This window comes from Pelodiscus sinensis, chromosome 2, assembly GCF_052426305.1.
Source record: "Pelodiscus sinensis isolate ZL-2025 chromosome 2, ASM5242630v1, whole genome shotgun sequence".
In the NCBI taxonomy this organism is placed as follows: Eukaryota; Metazoa; Chordata; order Testudines; family Trionychidae; genus Pelodiscus; species Pelodiscus sinensis.
Genome location: NC_143053.1, coordinates 139129719 through 139150097, shown reverse-complemented (window position 1 = coordinate 139150097; position 20379 = coordinate 139129719). Strand labels below are relative to the sequence as shown.

Genomic DNA, 20379 nt, shown 5'->3' with positions numbered 1-20379 from the left:
TTGTTGTTTGTTTTCTGTGACAAATATACTTTGGAAGATATATGATATTTAACTATAGATCTTTCTCTATAACTAACACTTCGAGGCTCAATTGAAGGCATAAATTCAGTCAAAACTAACCAGTATTTTAAAAGTATACATACAGATCATATCATAGAGATATAGTTTTACAGCATCAACGGGAAATATGTATCTTTAGAGTAAGATTACAAGTCTTAATATATCATTTCAATCTTTACCTTGAATTTTGTTAGATTGAGCTCCTGGAATGTGAGGGGACTAAATCAACTTTTCAAAAAGAATTAAAATCCTGAGACACCTCATATAAAAAAAATAACTACACCTCCAAGTAACTTTATAGCAAGTAACTCATCTTGCAGAAATAGATGCCAATCAAATCAAGGTTTGATTTGATGGGAAGGTGCTGATCATTAATCACTGAATTCTAAGAACAGAGGCATATCCACCTTAATTCATAAAAGTATAACTTTTCAATAAATACAGTCTGTGTCTGATTCCAAAGGAAGATACAGTCTTCTTTAAGGCTGTTTCAACTCAGAAAAGTTAATTCTTGGAATCACTTTGAGGCACGTCTACACAGCAGGGCAAAAGTCAAATTAAGCTACACATCTTCAGCTATGTCAACTGTGTAGCTGAAGTCAAAATAGCTTAATTCGGCTTTTGGTGCTGTCTTCACTGCAGGAAGTCAAAGGAAGAACACTCTTCCTTCCACTTCCCCTACTCCTCATAAAATGAGGGTTACAAGAGTCAGAGTAAGAAGTCGTGCAGCTCACCATTATTTCAAAATAATGGCTTGCTGTGTAGTTGCGCTCTTTGTTATAACATCAGTTATTCCGAAATAAATCTGCTGTGCCTTAGAGTCCAAGTGAAGGTAATGCTGAATTTTTCAAAGACATTGCAGACATCCTTTCTAATGAAAAAGATATTCCTGAAAAACTGAGAGGCAATTGGAATATAACACTATATAGATATCTGGACAAATCCAATTACATTATACACAGCTCTCAAAGCCTAATAAGCTAACCTTTTTTTGTTTAATTATGAACTAGATATGAAGGACATATGGAGAGATATACCCCAAAGATTATAACTATACAAATTTCTCTTAAGTAAATTAATCTATAAATGACTTTTTTTCTTGTATTCTCTGAGGTCATTCCAGCATGCCTAGAAGTAGGCATTGCTAGTATATTTACTTCTGATAATGATCCAATTATATTTGCCATAGATGCTTGATATACATCATTAAACTCTTCTAGGTATCATCTGAACACTCTGCAATTAACAGATGCAAAGTTCTGTTCCACAGTTGAGTCACTGAACATCCCACAAGAAAATGAGCACTCATACCTCAGATAACATCTTTTGGAAAACTCTGAAAGCTACTGTCAGGGGAGAATGCATAAAGTATGCTTCCCAAAAGAAGAAAGAAAACCCCAAATATCCAGACTCTCTGAACAAGGAAATAGATGAGTTGCAGAGAATGCACAAGAATGAGGCAAATAATGTACAAAGCTATCAGAAGACAAAAGATTGAGCAGATTATTAAAAAAACCATGAATTACAGCAAGGCCCCTGGGATAGATGGCTTTCTGGCATATTCCTACAAAAAAAACCTTGCAATCGGCTATCTTCTATTCTTTTAATGGTCTGCACTGAAACATTCACAGTGGAACCATATCTTGAAACATAAGAACTGCTTTAATTACTTTAATATTAAAGAAGAACAAAGATGGTTGCAACATCAGTGATTTCTGCCTCATCTACCTATTGATCACAGATTGCAAAATAATTGCAAAAATTTTAGTAACATGACTGAACATCCCATCAATCATATGCACAGATCAGGCTGGTTTCATTAAAGAAATATTAGCTACTGCTAGTATATAAAAACACTCTCACTTGATCAACAAGCTCAGATGTCAGGTGTTCCCTCAATAGATTTATTTCTAGATGTAGAAAAAGCCTTTGATAGGTTGAATGGCCTTATCTAATCATAGAATACTAGGACCTCAAGAGGTCATCGAGTCCAATCCCCTGCCCTCATGGCAAGACCAAATACTGTCTAGACCATCCCTGATAGACATTTATCTAACCTACTCTTAAATATCTCCAGAGATGGGGATTCCACAACCTCCCTGTGCAATTTATTCCAGTGTTGGACTATCCTGACAGTTAGGAACTTTTTCCTAATGTCCAACCTAAACCTCCCTCACTGCAGTTTAAGCCCATGGCTTCTTGTTCTATCCTCAGAGGCCAAGATGAACAAGTTTTCTCCCTCCTCCTTATGACACCCTTTTAGATACCTGAAAACTGCTATCATGTCCCCTCTCAATTTTTTCTTTTCTCAACTAAACAAACCCAATTCTTTCAGCCTTCCTTGGGTGTGTCTAGACTACAGAGTTTTGTCGACAAAAGTGGACTTTTGTCGACAAAACTATACCTGCGTCTACACTACCGCTGAGTTCTGTTGACATAACGTCGACAGAACTAAGCAGTTTTGTCGACGCTGGTAAACCTCATTTTACGAGGCATAACGCCTTCTGTCGACAGAGTTCTGTCAACAGAAGGTGTTATTGCATGTAAACTGTCCTTGCGTCTACACTGCCATGTCGACAAAGCAGCTTGCTTTGTTGACAGAACTGAATGTAGTGTAGACGCTCTTTGTCGACAGAAGCTTTGTCGACAGTATCTGTCGACAAAACTTCTGTTGACAAAACCCTGTAGTCTAGACGTACCCCTTGATAGGTCATGTTCTCTAGACCTTTAATCATTCTTGTTGCTCTTCTTTGGACCCTCTCCAATTTCTCCACATCTTTCTTGAAATGCGGTGCCCAGAACTGGACACAATACTCCAACTGAGGCTTAACCAGGGCAGAGTAGAATGGAAGAATGACTTCTCGTGTCTTGCTCACAACACACCTGTTAATGTATCCCAGAATCATATTTGCTTTTTTTGCAACAGCATCACACTGCTGACTCATATTCAGCTTGTAGTCCACTATCACCCCTAGATCCCTTTCTGCGGTACTCCTTCCTAGACAGTTACTTCCCATTGTGTGTGTGTGAAATTCATTGTTCCTTCCTAAGTGGAGCACTTTGCATTTGTCTTTATTAAACTTCATCCTGTTTACCTCAGACCATTTCTCCAATTTTTCCAGATCATTTTGAATTATGACCCTATCCTCCAGAGTAGTCGCAACCCCTCCCATCTTGGTAACCTCATGCAAATGTAATAAGCATACTTTCTATACCAATATCTAAATGGTTGAAGAAGATATTGATCAGAGCCAGTCCCCCTTCAATGCCTGTCCTTTAAAAAAAAAACCAACCATTTAAATTTGGATAAATATTACTGGGTCAGTATTATACAATACTCACCTCACTTCACTATCAAATAATGAAATTATTTCTCCCACATTTCAACTAGAAAGAGGGGCATGACAGAGCTGTCTCCTATCTGCCTCTCCTTTTTTATGTCTCTCCTGGACCACCAACACTGTACACACCTTAGCAGTCAGGCACTGAAGGTGTGACTATAAACAGGGGAGAATTCAAAATCAGTTTATATGTTCATGACTTTTTTGTGCTGGTGAAGAATCCACCCTCACCAATCCTATCATTATTGAATATAGTTCAGGTTTTGATTTAGTCATGTATATTTTTGGTAAAAGTCATGGACAGTAAACAAAAATGAATGGCTCATGACCTGTACATGACTTGTACTATATAATATCTGATTAAATCTTGGAAACAGACCATGGCCTGGGGCACTGAGGCTGTTGAAGGAGCAGCGCACAGCCTGGGGGGCACCAAGGATGTTGTAGATGTGGGGATGGGAAGCAATACATGGCCCAAGATCCCAGCTGCTGTTGCCAGAGAGTGGGGCAAGTGGCCTGAGATCCCCATTGTTAGTGCTTGGGGATTGGGCATGCAGCTGTCTGATACTGTCCCAGCAGAGGCTGGTGCAACATAGCTCAGAACGAGATCAAACTAGTTAGAGACATAAAGGGTAACAAGAAAACCTTCTACAAATACATTAGAAACAAGAAGGCAGCCAAGGACAGGGTAGGCCCATTACTCAGTGGGGGGCCACAAGTGCAGGGGACTGCACTAGATGACTTCTTGAGGTCCCTTCCAGTCCTAGGATTCTATGAAGTTATTGCATACTTTTGCGGTTTAGTATAAATTATTCTCCTGTACTCGTAGGTTTTGTTCTCATTTATTTGTTTAGTTACTTCAATAACTGATGCCCTACATGACCTAGGGGTTGGCTAGGCTTGTTTGTTTTCCAAATTATACAAATAATGAACATTTACTTTACTTACGTTATTTAGTTAGTTATTTAGTTTGTTAGTTAGTTTAGTAATTTAGTTTATGGTATTTCCATCGTGCATTTATTTATATATTTTGTTTTGTTATGTTATATGTCGATTTTATATAAAACAATAAAAACGTTTAAAAATCTGACCTAGTTTCAAAACCTCACATAGTAACTTTATCTTAAATTTACCAAACTTTTTTAAAAAAATACATTTTCAACTAAACAGAAGTCAGAAATATCAATACAACTACAGAGCAGTTTGGCAATACTATTGATCCTTTTCCACTTTTAAAGTGACGGTTAAAGCTTTGGACCTCTCTCTTACTTCAATTTTGTTTTTTAATAAGGGTAAATGGAATGTCATCTTTTTTTATTTAGACGGAATATGTTCACAAGAATGGTATGCATTGAAACAATAGGAGATTTTTAATGTTTTGCTATCCCAGTAAGCTGTGGAATGTAAGTGTAGGAAACAAGTGGGTTATGATATTACAACCCATCAGTCCTATTCACCTCTCCTCTTCATTCTCCACAGCCTGCTGAAATAGCTCTGTGATAAAATTAGTTGTACACTGAGCACCCACTCTATGTTCAAGGAGAATAACATTCATTTGAGACAGACATTCTTAGCATTTGTAAGATTCTTTCTTTATATGTTCTCAGTCCCTGTGCCAACTTTTTAAGGATTCCTATAACGCAACAGAATAAGCAAAAGTTCTTTGTCTCTTGTGTAAGCCCATCCTGTGGTCAAAGTAGATTTGACACTGGACCACATCCCTTCTGGTGCTTTTTTTCAAAGGTATCATAATTAAAATAACCAATATTTAAAAAAAAATTAAAATCACATTTTGGGAGAGAATTAAAAAAACACATTCTCTTTTGATGAACTAAGGCACATTTTCTTACAATTAGCTATTTTACACATTATTTTAAAATAGCAACAGCTAAAAAAACATAATGTGAACCTTCCAGAGTCAGTTTGCTGGATTCAGAGGCAAATTAAATTATACAGGTTCACTTGGATGTTCAAATTCAGGAGTCTTAGATGTTTTCAGGCGACTACAGTGGCTTGCTGTGTGAAAAGGTCATGTTTGGTATAAGGATGGCCTTTGTGAATGCCTCAGACTAAAAGAACAAAGTCTTGTTTGAGTCGCATAGCTCTAGTTTGCAACTGACTTTTTATCTACTATTTTGCTCTCCTGCTGCCTTATAAACCTCTTTTGGGAAATATTTATTTACTAAGCATTCTCTGATTTTACAAAAATATAGATTAGACTAGCACAGTTTCAACTAGTATCTGACTGGTTTTTAACATTTTCACTCCAACTAGACAACATGAGGGCAATCTGGTTACAGACATTTATCTGTTTGCAGGAAATTCACTGTTTTCGGTTACTATTTCATCTATGTATGTTTGATTATACATTTACCTCTCTGTCACAGACACACATACTGAGTGTCTCTGTCACACACACAGTCTTTCACACTCACCTCTCAACACATACTTGTATTATTATAGTTGTTACTTCTTATACTTCTTCCAGAATGCATACTTAAATTTAAGAGTTCTAAAATGCCTAACCTGACTTGGCTGGAGTAATTATCCCTATGGTATCTTTTAAAAAAATGTATGTTATCTCTGGGCATTTTGTTTCTACTCATGGGCAACATCCACACATTACCTTGATGTGGTGCACATAACAAAATTCATTCTGAACAGGGATAAAAATCATTAGATGGAACCATTCCAGAGCCTTTAAGGTTGCCCTTGAATCTGGGTATGTCTACACAGCTGTGTTATTTTGGAATAACTGACATCTGCGTCTACACTACCAGCCTTTATTTCAAAATAATGTCGAGCTTGAGGACTTCTTACTCCAACTCATGGTAACCCTCATTTCACAAGGAGTAAGGGCAGTTTAAGGAAGAGTAGTTTTCCTTTGACTTCCTGCTGCGTAGACAGTGCCAAATGCCGAATTAAGCTATTTCAACTTCAGCTACACAATTGACGTCACTGAAGTTGCGTAGCTTAATTCAACTTTAGCCCTGCTGGGTAGATGTGTCCTTAAAAACCATCTGCTCTCAAAAGAGCAAGAAGGCAGATCTTATAAAGTTTGTTGGCCCTCCTGTGGAAGACTCTAGGACTGCAACCAGGAGCTGCTGCACATAGTGACTGCATAATCTGTGGAGCTGGCCACTGAATCCACTGAAGTGCAGCATTCAGTGAATCTCCTGCAATAGATTTCTCCTCATGCACTAATGAAGAGAATTCCTGCTTAACATCTTGTCCTGAATTGCAACGCCTTAGTTGTATAAGCTTTCCTGCCACATGCATTTTTTGGGTTTTTTTTAACTTTCTTTGATCGGTATGGGGCACACCTTCATGCTCCAGACATTCATTTTCATTATTTGCTGATATCATCAGACAGGTAGAGGAGGGATGAGAAATGAGGTCCTCAAACCCCCTGACACACAGTATTTGCTTTCAGCCCTTGTAGATGCCAGGGGAATAGACAAAAGGGTCTGCAAGAGAGCCTTAATGGGATCCATAATTGCCTCATTCAGAGGCAGGGCCATTCTGGATGGACCTATTCTTTACTAAGTCTTTCAGGGTATGTCTACACTACCACCCTAGTTCGAACTAGGGTGGTAATGTAGGCATACCGCACTTGCAAATGAAGCCCGGGATTTGAATTTCCCGGGCTTCATTTGCATAAGCCGGCCGGCGCCATTTTTAAATGCCGGCTTGTTCGAACCCCGTGCCGCGCAGCTACACGCGGCACGGGCTAGATAGTTCGAATTAGCAAGCCATTCCGAACTATCTGTACGCCTCGTTCTACTATCTAGCCCGTGCCGCGTGTAGCCGCGCAGCACGGGGTTCGAACAAGCCGGCATTTAAAAATGGCGCCGGCCGGCTTATGCAAATGAAGCCTGGGAAATTCAAATCCCGGGCTTCATTTGCAAGTGCGGTATGCCTACATTACCCCGCTAGTTCGAACTAGCGGGGTAGTGTAGACATACCCTCACAGACTTATAGCCACATTCTTTAACAACTCTTGATGGGTTTCAATGTCATCTAGGAAATGCAAAATGCCCCCAGTGAGATTGCTTCACCAGGAGAGGCTGGAAAGAAGAACGGCACATATTCAGACTGTTCTTTCTCCAATACTTATCTAGAGAGCTCCTCCTAAGTCAGCCCTTGGTACCAGAGCTGGGCTCAGTACTAGGTGGTCTCTGAGGCCATGGAATAGAAATGCCTAGAATGTGATTTGGAAATTGGGGAAACCCCACAGATTTCACTGGATAGGTGCATACCCCCTTGTGACCTCCTGGCCATCCACCCAGTGATACTCCTGCTGAAGGATCCTTAGCAGGATAATAGCAAGAGTGGCTCCCAGGCTGGGAAATTTAGGACCCAACTTGTGATTCAAAGGAGGATGACTCTCCTTCCAGTGATGATGGAGGTTCTGCTATTGATAGTGCCGATGACCAGAGCCAAGGTGGAGTCAGACTCAGCATAGCAAGTACTGCAAGCTTCCCCATCCACAGTAACAAAGGACAAGCTATCTGAGATAAATGGTGCTGATGAGGCACTGTGCACTGCAGTGATGTTTGCTGCAGCACCCACGTCTCTTGGTATGGAGAGCACTGACTCCTGAACTCCCAGCAGTACCGTACCAAATATGTCAGGAGACCCCAGGTGGTTGGTACCAAGATGGTTTCATTTTGGTGCAGTGCCACAGTTGCCAAAAGTTCACCCCTCAAGCTCTGCACTCAGTGGTACTTGCCTTTGTGCCAGAATCAACAGTGTCAGACAAGAGGAGTGCTTGGAATTTATCTGCCCTCTACTCTTAATCCCATGCCTAGCAGGCTTTGGTGTTGGAGATCATCTCTTAGCAGTTTGCTTGGAGGTCTGCTTCTTCCTAGGTGTAAGCGGGGGAATGGTCCCGCTATTGTGGGGAACTTTCCTGGCTTCTATACCACCCCGGTGAAATGGACTAGTGAAAGGATCTGAGTCCCCGCTCCCACTTCCTTTACCCCACGGCTTCCCTGATCCTGAGGGCTCCCCCTCCACTCTCCTGAGTAGCAGAGTCCTCGGAACCCCAACAAGGCTGGGCCCAGGTTTCCTGGGGCTTAATCCCCGACCTTGTAGTCACTAGGGGCAGGAGTTAGGGTGTCCCCACTCCGAGGAGCTCTCTTTACACTGCAGGCTTTCTTGGCCCAGTGATCATTTCATAAGGTTCAAAGCAAATACAATTTATTAAACATCAACTGATTAAAGAGAAAAGAATAAGAAAAAATGAGAATGGTTAAATGAGAACACACAGCCCTGCTCTGTAGCACGGGGACATCAAAACAGCAGTCTGCAGAGTGCAGGGACAGTTCACAGTCTCTTCCTTAGAGGCCCCTTAGAGGCCCTGGATGTGCTTGCAGGGGGACTGCAGGCTGGACACGCTTGCTCTGGCAGTGACCACATGACCACACAGCCTCAAGCTCTAAGTGGTCAGACCCCTCTCCCAGTCTGGCCTGCTGGGCCTCTTGGCTGGTGATATCTCCCTGCCTATAGCCTCTCCCCCCCTTTGCTGGTCCCAGCTGCTCACCACACCCAGCTGCAGGCTGTGCTGCTTTGCCAGTCTCCAGCTCCTTGCGTTGCTTCTCTGTCCCTTTTGGGCTCTCTGAGCACTGCCAGTCTGCTGCTCAACACAGGGTCTGCGCTCCTTGGGCTGTGTGTGCCTGGCTCTGTTGCTGCAAAACTGCCCCTCGGCACAGCTTGCACTCCTTGGGCTGTCTGTGCCTGGCTCTGTTGCTGCAGGACTGCTTCTCCAAACAGCTTGCTCCTCTTAGCTGTCTCTCAGCTCTCTCCTTGCTCACAGAGACCCAGAACAATCCCAGCTCACAGGGAGGACGGGGCCTGGCCTCTCACTTTTCTCACTGGCCTGTCCAACCTGTCAATCAGGCCGAGCTGGAGTGTTGGCTGCTTTCCATTGTCTCTGGGATCTGTCAGTCTCAGGGCCCTGATTTCTCATGGACCCTTCCCCTTTTGACACTGGGAGCTGGCGAACCAAAAACTCCCACAAAGTTTTAGTAAGGGGCTAACAGTCCCCTTACATAGGCAATAGGGGTGGTGAGTGACAAAAGGACTCAGGCAAAGTTAGAGGGGCACTCCTAGCCAAAGCACTCAGTGCCGAGTCTGACTGACCTGTCTGAGAAAGAGATCTCAGAGCTGTCTCCATCAGTAAAAACTTTAGCTTGGCTTCACAGTCCTTGTTTGTGCTAGATTTAATCTCAGCAGATCTGGCAGCGATCCCAAATACGAGTTTCCCCCAAACATTTCAAGCATGAGTGTGGTTTGCTCCAAGTGCATTGACTTTCTGCAGAAAATACAGGCTTGAAGCCCAGTGACAGAAGCTTACCTCAGTATTGGGTATTAGATGAGATCACCAGCAAGGGGGAAAAAAAATCTAGCAACCTTAATGGTTAACTAACAACTTTAATAACACCTTAGAAACTATTTGCAATAAAAACTGCAAGGAGTACAATGAGAGCACTTGAAAAAGCAAACCAACCAATTCCAATGGCAATCACAAGTGAGAAGAAGGAGCTAAAAAGGCTCAGGACTGGCTGGACCCCTTATATCAGTGCCTTATGGGACGCAGCAGAAGAAGGCACTTGGGACACCTTGAAAGTTACCATTGAGAGAAAAATTTCCAACAATTGCATTTGGGGCATGTGGACAGTAAGGCTATGTCTAGACTGCAGGCTTCTTTCAGAAGAAACTTTTCTGGAAAAGATCTTCTGGAAAAACTTCTTCTGAAAGGGAGCGTCCACACTGCCAAAGTGCATCGAAAAAGCCATCTGCTTTTTTGAAAGATAGCGTTCACACTGAATGGACGCTCTCTCGCATTTCAGCTGTGATTACTATAGACTGAATGGCCACCAGGGCACCTGTGCTTTTTCCACTTTCGTCTTCTTTTGAAAGAACTCCCTCTTCCCCGTCCACATAGGCCTTCTTCCAAAAGAGCTCTTTTGGCAAAAGGCTTCTTCCTCATAGAATGAGGATTACCAATGCCGGAAAAATCCCTCTGTTCTTTCGATTTTCTTTCAGAAAAACGTGATTGCAGTGTGGAAATAAATGGCCATTTTTCCGAAAAAACACTCTGTAGTGTAGACATACCCTAAATCTGGAACAGACAGATGCAAACACTTGGGCTACGTCTAGACTGCAAGCCTCTTTTGAAAGATCTAGACTACAACCAGTACTTTCGAAAAAGCAAGCTGCTTTTTCAAAAGAGAGCACCCAGACAGCCTGGACGCTCTCTTTCAAAAAAGCACAGTTTGCATTACACAATGCCTTTTTGAAAAAAGGCATTCTTCCTCGTAAAATGAGGTTTTCCACGGTCGAAAAAACTGCTACGTTCTTTCAATTTACTTTCGAAAGAATGTGGCAGCAGTCTAGACGCAGGGGAAGTTTTTTTTAAAAAAAGGCCATTTTTTTGAAAAACCCTGTAATCTAGACACAACCCTTAGAGAAAAATCAACCTAAGAACTAAGGGTCCTAACATAAATACCACATTATTGTACTGTAATGACATACATGTTGCAGTAAGTTTTTGGTGATTGTTATAGAACACTTTACTATTTCTTTGGAAGGATATGATGCAGTGAATGAAAATCTACTTGTGTATCACGCTACTGATGTCCATTCCTAACACTCAAAAAAAAATCCTACTCCAAGCAAAAGTACTTAACATCAGCCTATGCTTTCATATTGTGGAATTGAATATGAATTTTACATTGCTAGTTTGGGACAGGGGAAATATTTAGCATTGTCAAGACAAAATTCAAAGTATGCTTGTGTAGGCTCAGAGTTAACCCTTCTTTTCATCCATCATATTTCATCCATCTCAGGCAGAGGCTAGTCTTAAAAAAACTAATTTTAAGCCTCAAAAGCATCAGCTACTAAAATAGAGGCCTATGCTTTTATTTACCTGATATATTCCAGCCATATTTTCTATTATATATCCCTTTGGTCAATACAATTTGTCATATTCCATTGCCATTTAGGCTTTTTTTAACCTCCAATGTGTTGATGTCTGTGAGCTGGCTTTGTTGATAAAATTGGATGAATGTTTGAGGGATATATTACATTAAGAATCATAAATCTTTTAGGGAACAACAACTTAGAAAGTGAAACTCCTTAAGTATTATGCATAATTCAATGCAAACCTGATTAAGAGTTCCTTGAGGATTCTTTGTTACTCTTTCAGATACAGACTAGTAATTGTTTTATTTCCGTGTAATCTAGTCTATTGCTTAATTCTTTTTCACCTCTGATGAAGTATCTCAGAAAGTTTCCCTGGATTAAAAAAAAACCTAATGAAATATTAATGATCAGTATTTGTCTCTTTATTGTTGTTATCACCATACATTTCCATAGGAAAGGCCTCATTTGAATGACTATTAAAGACTCCTTCCTAAAGTGAGATGTGGCTCCACTGAGACAAAGAAAAGGGACAGAGAGGAAACAAGTCCAAATCCAAACACCCCCAACCACATTTTAGGCATGCTTCTACAGTCAAAGGTGGCCCTTTGAAAGCCACTCATCCTCCCTCTTTCCTTCCATCCTCCTGTTTAATAGATTTAATGCAGAAGAAAGGAGGTGGGGGAGAGATGTGACAGTGAGGTGGGCAGCAGAAGAGATGTTTGTGAGGAGACAAAAATGAGGTAGACTTGTGGAGCAAAGATGCTCTGTCATGTGAAGGAAGAGTACACCCTTGCTTTTGCAGATAGGCACTGTAACAATTTGCTAGCACAGAAAAGCATCACCATTTCCCCTATATTCCCCTGAGCTTTCTTGATGCATGGCCTACAAACCAGTAAAAGCAAACAAACCTTGTCATAAGATTAGCCACCCAAAATCAGACTAATTGTCCATCTAGCCCAATATTCTGCCTGTGCTAGAGACTTCCAGGGGTATGAACAGAAAAAGGACATTTCAAGTGATCCATAACCAATCATCCAATTCCAGCTTCTGGCAGATAGGGACCCACACAGTGTTCCATTCCTGACCATCATGACTAATAGCTATTGATTAACCTGTCCTCCATGAACTCACCTAATTAGTTTTATTTTTGTACAGAGTTATAATATTGGTCTTCATAGCATCCTTTTGCAACGAGTTCCACAGGTGGACTGTGCACTGTGTGATACAAATTCCAGTATTTTTCCACTACAAAGGATTGTGGGACATGGTAGGTTGTGAGTGATTTTTGACCATTTTTGTGGCAGACCAGAAATGAAGAGTCACTGAGGCTAAATCTAGACTACTTTTTTTTCAAAAGGAGATACACAAATTCAGAGCTAATTTGCATATCTTCTTCCGATTGCTTTTTTGAAAGCGGGTTTTTCAAAAGTGAAAGTACTCTGGATGCGTTTTTTTCCCCGGGAAAACCCCCTTTTTTGAAAAACCCGCTCTTCCTAAAAAAAAAAGGTCTACGCAGTTTTTCAAAAAGGGGGGTCCAAAAAAAGGCATCCAGACTACTTTCACTTTTGAAAAACCCGCTTTTGAAAAACCGATCGGAAGAAGATATGCAAATTAGCACCAAATTTGCATATTTCCTTTTAGGGAAAAAAAAAGTAGTCTAGAAGTAGCCCGAGAGGGAGGAAAACGGAAGAGAGGAAGAAGAAAAAGTAAAGAAAAAAAATAAGAAGAGGCAAGACAGACACAACGATCAGAAAAAAGGAGTGAGACTGAGATCTATGCTAGGGTAACAGCATGATGGAATATGGAAAAGGAAAATGCCAATCCACCAAGCCACTGCAAGAACTAATGTCTGAAGCAACAAACCATAGAAAATTGAAATGTATAACATGAGCTCACAAGTACAGATGTATATAATAATTAATATTTCACTTCCAGCATATCCCTTAGGAGAAATCCTATACTAATTGAAGTTAATGGGACTTTTGCCACTGACTTCAATGGGTACAGGATTTTACCCTTTATTTCTTTAAAGTAATTTTTTCAGGGCTCAATTCTACATTACTTACACAGTCATATCTTCCAATTTAAAACCTGATCTTTCTGCCCTTGAAGACAATGACAGATTTGATATTAATTTCAAAGGAAACAGGACTAGACCTTTAAAGATTCATGTATTTCTTTTTTCAGAATCAGCTATATTTAAGATTACAGATATTTCTAAGCATTGACGGACATATTTTCTATCTGAGAATCACAAAAATTAATTTCATAAATCTATTTTTCCAGAGTTTATAAATTATCAGGAATATTGGGTCACTTAGTGCCAGAGGTTTAAGGTTTTTTAATGGTTTTCTGTTGTCTTCCCATAATGAGGAGGGGAAATAAGTAAAAATAGTTAATATAGTTTAGGGATTTCCTAAAATGAACCATGGTTATCTTCTGCAGTTTGACCATGTTAAGTAAAATAATTACAGAAAGAGTAGCACAATTCACAAAGGAATCTTTCAAAATCATATCCAGTATTCATCAATATCTAATTATTTAAATTGTCTAGCAGTTAACTGTTGGTAACAAATCTAGGCATCAGGTTCAAGAGACTGAGTTGATTCAACTGATTTCTTCTGAAGTCAAAGTCAACGTTTTTATAACACACAATGTAGGAAATGGAGCACAGTTCATTAGGGGATTATGTAGCTATGCTCAAGACATCAATTGTATATTTTTAAAGAAATCACACATACTGAACATGCTTTTATAGGTATGAGAAGGGCAGAGGTGGTTTTCAGAGACAACATGGAAACTTATTATAAGAAGTGATTGTTAACATTTCATTTGGCACATTATCTTTATCTTTCACTCTTCTCAAGTGAGCTGTCTGGCAGGACCATTTCTGATAATTAATTTGAAAAGTATGAAAGTTGGTAATATGGTAACTGAGTTTGCAAAAGTTACTAAAGCATCTGTGCCTCTTTGAGAAACTCATTTAAAACTCATTACACTATATATGTCTCCGAAAACATGTTATAATTGCAGGGGTGGCAATGATCTATTAAAAGCTATTGCAGTGGTTAAATTTATTTCTCTCTCTATCTCTAATTCTTTTGGTGTTTTCTAAATTAATGGCTCATTAGTTTTCCACACATATAATAGTTATAAACACAAATTATTAATGTCAGTCTAAATAACAAAAAAATCACTACTGCAATCTTGTTTTGTACATTAGAGACATGTAATTCTCCAGAATCACAAAGCTCAAAATCATTAAAGAGACATTTTAAAGTCTGTTTAAAAATAGTAAGTTGGAATGGCCTCAGCCTATTATCTTACTAATGGTTTTCCTATTAGGTTTGTACAGAAGATTGAGGACTGAAGCTACCTACTGCAACCAAAGTATAACCAGTCAATGTATGGCATCTGGCAGCCCACATAGTTCATTTCTCCTTTGCATTACTCAACTTCTCCTCATATATTTGTATGCGTCTTAATAGATTATACATTCAGTGATTTGTTTACAAATAAATTATAATTCTGCCTCTATACACTTCACAATATTACACATCTTCGCCATGGGTTTGAGTTTATAATTTTTTTAAATCAATCCCAAATGGAATAGGGTAGGCCAGCCCTACAAAGCAAAGTTATTTCCTGCATTTAGCAGGGAAACTCACAATGTGCATGTACTTTCTTTATATTTAAATGGATGACAAGTGGGGAAGTGGGGAACATGTTTAAAACTGCTCAAGGCAGTGCAAGCATTTGCAAGAGATGCCTGGAAACAGGTAACTGTGTCCTGATGAGGAGAGAATCAGATTTCTGAAGCTTGCTAAGTAATTTTGTAATTACTGCTTTTGATTTATTTGCATGTGTTTTTCTTTACCTTTTTAATTCAATTCATTTTAATTCCTGAAAGAACACAGGTCATGATATTAAATTGCATGTACAACTCACTGATATACTGATGTTTATCGATTTTCAATGTCATTTCAATATGTTTAAATAGACCAGAACACTGAGAAGAGTAGAAACTAAAGGTTTTGCTGTGTCACAGAAGAGGCAATCTTCTCCAACTCTGAAGTAAGGTCCTTGGATTTTTCCATGATTTTGACCTTATAAGGATTTAATCGTATTTAATGACACAAAAAGTAACAAAGAGATAAAATGCTCGATTTTTTTGTAGATTTTCTTTTTAATTAATTTACAAGAACTAACTCAGTGTGAGAAAAATAGAGTATTTAGGAAGAGAGATCTACAAATGTTTTTATTTTAATGGGTTTTATCTTGAGAAGTTTTAAGGCCTCTCTTCTTTATCAAGAGGCAACCTTACAACTACAAGCTGTTTGATTTTTGCCCTGGTTTCTAAATATGATGTTTATTATAGATTGTCTTATTAATGGTGACATCAGGCTCTTCTTCTCTTCTTTCTTCCTTTATGACTTTTTTTTAACGTGTTGATGGTCATGGCAGCAGCATAGAGTATAAGGAGGACCAGACCTCTCTTTCCTCTGCAACAGGTGCCAGCTCCTCCTGTGGGATTCCCCAGCGTTCCCAGGCACACTGGAAGATGTAATCCCTCCAGTGTGCCCTGGGTCAGCCTCTGGGCCCCCACCCAGTGGGACATACTCGGTAAATCTCAAAGGAATCCTCCTGGGAGCATCCTCATCCGGTGCCTGAAACACTTCAGCTGGCTCCTCTCCATCCAATGGATTAGCAGCTATACTCCAAGGCTGTGTCTACATTGGCACCCTTTTCCGGAAAAGAGATGCTAATGAGACAAGTCGGAATTGCAAATGTCGCGGGGGATTTAAATATCCCCTGCGGCATTTGCATGAACATGGCTGCTGCTTTTTTCCGGCTTGGGGCTTTGCCGGAGAAAAGCGCTAGTCTAGAAGGGATCTTTTGGAAAATAAAGTCTTTTCTGGAAGATCGCTTATTCCTCTTAAAATCAGGAATAAGGGATCTTCCGGAAAAGGGTTTATTTTCCAAAAAGATCCTGTCTAGACTGGCACTTTTCTCTGGCAAAGCCCCAAGCCGGAAAAAAGCAGCAGCCATGTTCATGCAAATGCCGCAGGGGATATTTAAATCCCCCGCGACATTTGCAATTCCGACTTGTCTCATTAGCATCTCTTTTCCAGAAAAGGGTGCCAATGTAGACACAGCCCAAGGGTCTCCTGAATAGCTGGGCCTCTCACCCTGTCTCAGGCTATATCTACACTGCAGAGTTATTTTGGAATAAGCTATTCCAGAATAGTTATTCCAAAATAGCTTATTTCAAAATAGCACATTTACTCTGCAGGGAAGCCTCAAAATTTTTCTGAGGCAGACTTCCCCAATGTAGACATGCTATCTCGATTTAGAGCCCCAGGAGGAATAACTTAGAATGGCCCTGGTGAGGGGCTATTTCAAAATAGTACAAGTGGAGCATCTACACATGCCTTATTTCGAAATAGCTATTTCGGAACAGGCATTATTCTTGGCAGAATGCGATTTACAGAAACCGGAATAAGCCGTCCATTATTTCAAAATTATTTTGAAATAATGGACTTCCCTGGTAGGCACTTGCATAGTTATTGTTTGCTGTATAGACACACCCTTAGAGAGTAAGCCCAGCCACACCGCAGAGAAACCTCATTTTTGCTGCTTGCACCCACAATTTCACCCTTTCGGTCTTTATCCAAAGGTCAGGACCATCAGTTCAAGTTTATTTTGATCTTGCTGTCAATGAGGCTGGCAGCTGCTAAGGTCTTTTCAAGTCCATTATCTTTCTAGCATTTGGGGTCAATTTTCCTTAAACTGGTTCCATAATGGCATGTCTAGACTTGTAAACATGGACGTGACCTCGTTAAGGTCAATAAACATGTTCTTTGGTTTTGGTTTTGGTTTTATAGGATGGGTGTCATGGATTTAATCTTTGTGGTGTGCAAAACAATGATTTTTTGTTTGTTTAAAATTTGTGACTTAAGCAGGGCTTCTCCAAAATTGAAGCTCACTAACAATGACCTAATTTAAACAACTTCTGTAGCTCCATACTTGATTTGTTTAGAGGCTTTTAAGGGGGGCACTTCAAGGTGGAGTAAACGAAGATTGAAAACTCTGAAATGAAAAGGAAGGCCAAGTAAGCCTTCTGGATCAGCAAACCACCACAGGGATGATGGACGTTCCCGAAGCTCTAAGGTAATCACCTTAGAGAAATTAAGTCAATTCACCTGCAAGAAGGCTGACCCAGCCATTGATCTGTCTCCCTGCACATGAAGGATGCAACTAAGTGCTGTGCCAGCAACCTCACTATCTAGTTCAGTGGTCCCCAATATGGTGCCCGTGGGTGCCATGGCGCCCACCGGGGCATTCGTGTGCACCCGCTGACAACCTGGGCTGGCTCCGCCCCTGGCGCACGGAAGGCGCCGGCCCTAGGCGCGTGACACGCACCGGCGCTGGGTGCGCGGCGCTCGGGCGGCTCCAGCCCCGGGGCACATGCGGGCGCTCAGGCGTGCGGTGCTTGAGCGGCGCTGGTGCCGGCCCCAGGAGTGTGGCTCAGGTGGCAGCGCCGGCCCCGGGCCCATGGCACAAGGCACTCGGGCGGCCCCAGCCCCGGCCCTAGGGCACACGCCGGCGCCAGGTGCAAGGGCATCCCAATCCCCTGGCGTGCCCCCAGACGCGCGGCCCCGCCCCCGGGCGCCCGGTGCGTGAGTGGTCCCCACCTCCTGGGCACCCGGCGCGTGAGTTGCCCCACCTCCCGGGCGCCCGGGAGCCTCTAAAGGTTGGGGACCACTGATCTAGTTGCTGGACTACAGTTCCAGCTTCTGTTCCAGGAATGTCCAGAAGGCCATGAAAACTGAAGCAATCAAACCTTTTTCAGTCTCTCATATTAGGGCAGGGGTGGCCAATCTGTGACTCTGGAGCCACCTGTGATTCTTCTGAAGTTAATATGTAGCTCCTTGCTCAGGCACCGACTCCAGGGCTGCAGCTACAGGTGCCAACTTTCTAGTGCTCAACTCCTGGCTCCATCTCCTCCTTCAAGCATATTGCACCTTCGTTCATTCTCTCCCCCACAAAACTTCCTGAGTGCCATGAAAGAGTTGATTGCAGTGGGCAGGAGGCATGGGGAAGAAAGAGGAGGCACTGATTGGTGGGGTTGCTGGTGGGCAAATGATGCTGGAGATGAGAAAGGAGGCACCTGATGGGGACTGCTCACAAATTACTGTAGCTCTTTGGCAATGTACATTGGTAAACTGTGGCTCCTTCTCAGGCTTAGGTTGGCCACACCTGTATTAGGGCATGGGAGTGTGGATACATGAAAGCAAGTGTGTATGGACACTTGGCAAGTTCATAATGGGAAGGCACCAAAAAAAGTTCTTGGTTTAAATAGCCTAAGGAATTTTATAGTGAGGCAGAGTAGCCTCTCACTGAGCTAGACAGGGAGGAATCTCTTGGAATCCTTGTAGGACAGAGCCAAGCCAGACTCACCTTTCCCACTGGATGTCAAGGGGCAGGACAGGAAGTATAAAAGGCAAAGGTGCCAACCCAGCTGAGTCTGAGTCAGGGAAGGGAAAGGAATGGACATGTCCAGGGCATTGCAAAGTCCTGGAGCTGAACCCGCACTAAGCCATGCCTTGCCCCTGGAGGAGACTGACCCAGATGAAGAGCCAGTGGATCTGTTGCTTGCTGCATATCCTGAGCAAACAGAGGATACCTGTGGAATGCAGGTATCCTGTGAGGGGATCGTAGGATGTGGTCCAAGGAAACTAGACTTTTTTACCGTAATTTGATTTATTTGATTCCATTCCAATGCCAAGACTAACTTGTTGACTTAACTTAATGTGATATCTGTATTGTTCTATTCTAGTGGTATTACTAGTGGCAGCTTAGCATTGGTGATATGTTTTTTGGTTTTGTTTTTGTTTGGAAATTTTAATAGAAGGTATAAAACTAATACTGACTCAATTCTTTTAATAAGGTCCATAATGTTAGTATTTCTAAAATATAACTTGTTTGCCGTGAATATATAGGATGTTGATATTTGTATCTTCACAATTAGCAAACATAAGCAGTAAAAAAATAGATACAAATTGCTCAAGTTGTGAAGTAGATTGTGCACAATATCACACAAATAAATGTGATTAATTAAATGCACCTCTAAAAACTCACAAAATAATTCATTTTGTATGACCATAGGACCTGTTCCTTCTTGGCATTGTATTTAACTGTGCTGTATACATTTAAAAATATTGTAGTTGGTCAAACCGGAATCTGGTTTTGGACATCAGAAACACAGCAGGATGTATGTCTACACAGCTAATGAATTTCCGATTACTATCATCAAAAGGTCAATAAATCCTGGAGCAGTTTATGAGACACAGATAAAAAATATATATAAAATTGTGCCTGATACCAAAGAGATAAATGGTGTATTATTGAAGGATTTCTGAGGAGGTAATCTAGTTTTACATCAATGAGATCAGAATCTAGTCCACTGAATTTCACATATTCTAGGCCTAAGACAGTAAAGTGATACAAACTAAGTAAGTTGAGTATTACTACTCTAGGGCCTTTGATGGGCCCTGAAGGCAACAGCTGAAATATTATTGTTTATATTTTTTGCCTACAGTCTAGTAAATGCTGTATTGCCATCCTAAAGAATACTGCATTACTTTTAAAAGGAGATCAAGAATTTTATACTCAAGAAGTTTGTACTTTGACTAGTCCCACTCAGGACTCTACTGGATACCTTGTCGGTCAAATATAAGATTTGATTAAGTGTCACAGTTGTCACCTACTTACCTTTGATTTGCCCTTACTGTAACAGGCTCTTTTAGTAGCTTCATCACACTGCCACTCCACTGCCTGAAATACATACCAATAAAAAATATTTATAGAAAAAAGTAAATAAAATACAAAACACATAGGTGTGTCAGATAGAAACAGCTAATAGTCCATACTCATTGAGCATAATTCTGTCACATTAACTGTTGATATCAATGAGAATCCATTTATAATATTGTTATAATCTTTTTTCCTTGGAAACACATTACATTTTTATTGATGGCTGCTTACA

General features: G+C 40.9%; 1 protein-coding gene across 3 annotated transcripts in view; it reads right to left on the bottom strand.

Moving 5' to 3' along the window:
- The window catches only part of SEMA5A (semaphorin 5A), a 553406-nt gene that overhangs the window by 230576 nt on the left and 302451 nt on the right, over positions 1-20379 (bottom strand). For all 3 annotated transcript variants that reach the window (XM_075921490.2, XM_006111031.4, XM_075921491.2), the window contains one exon: positions 20106-20168. In XM_075921490.2, coding sequence (XP_075777605.2) covers positions 20106-20168 — 63 coding nt within the window. The remainder of the gene's footprint in view (positions 1-20105; positions 20169-20379) is intronic.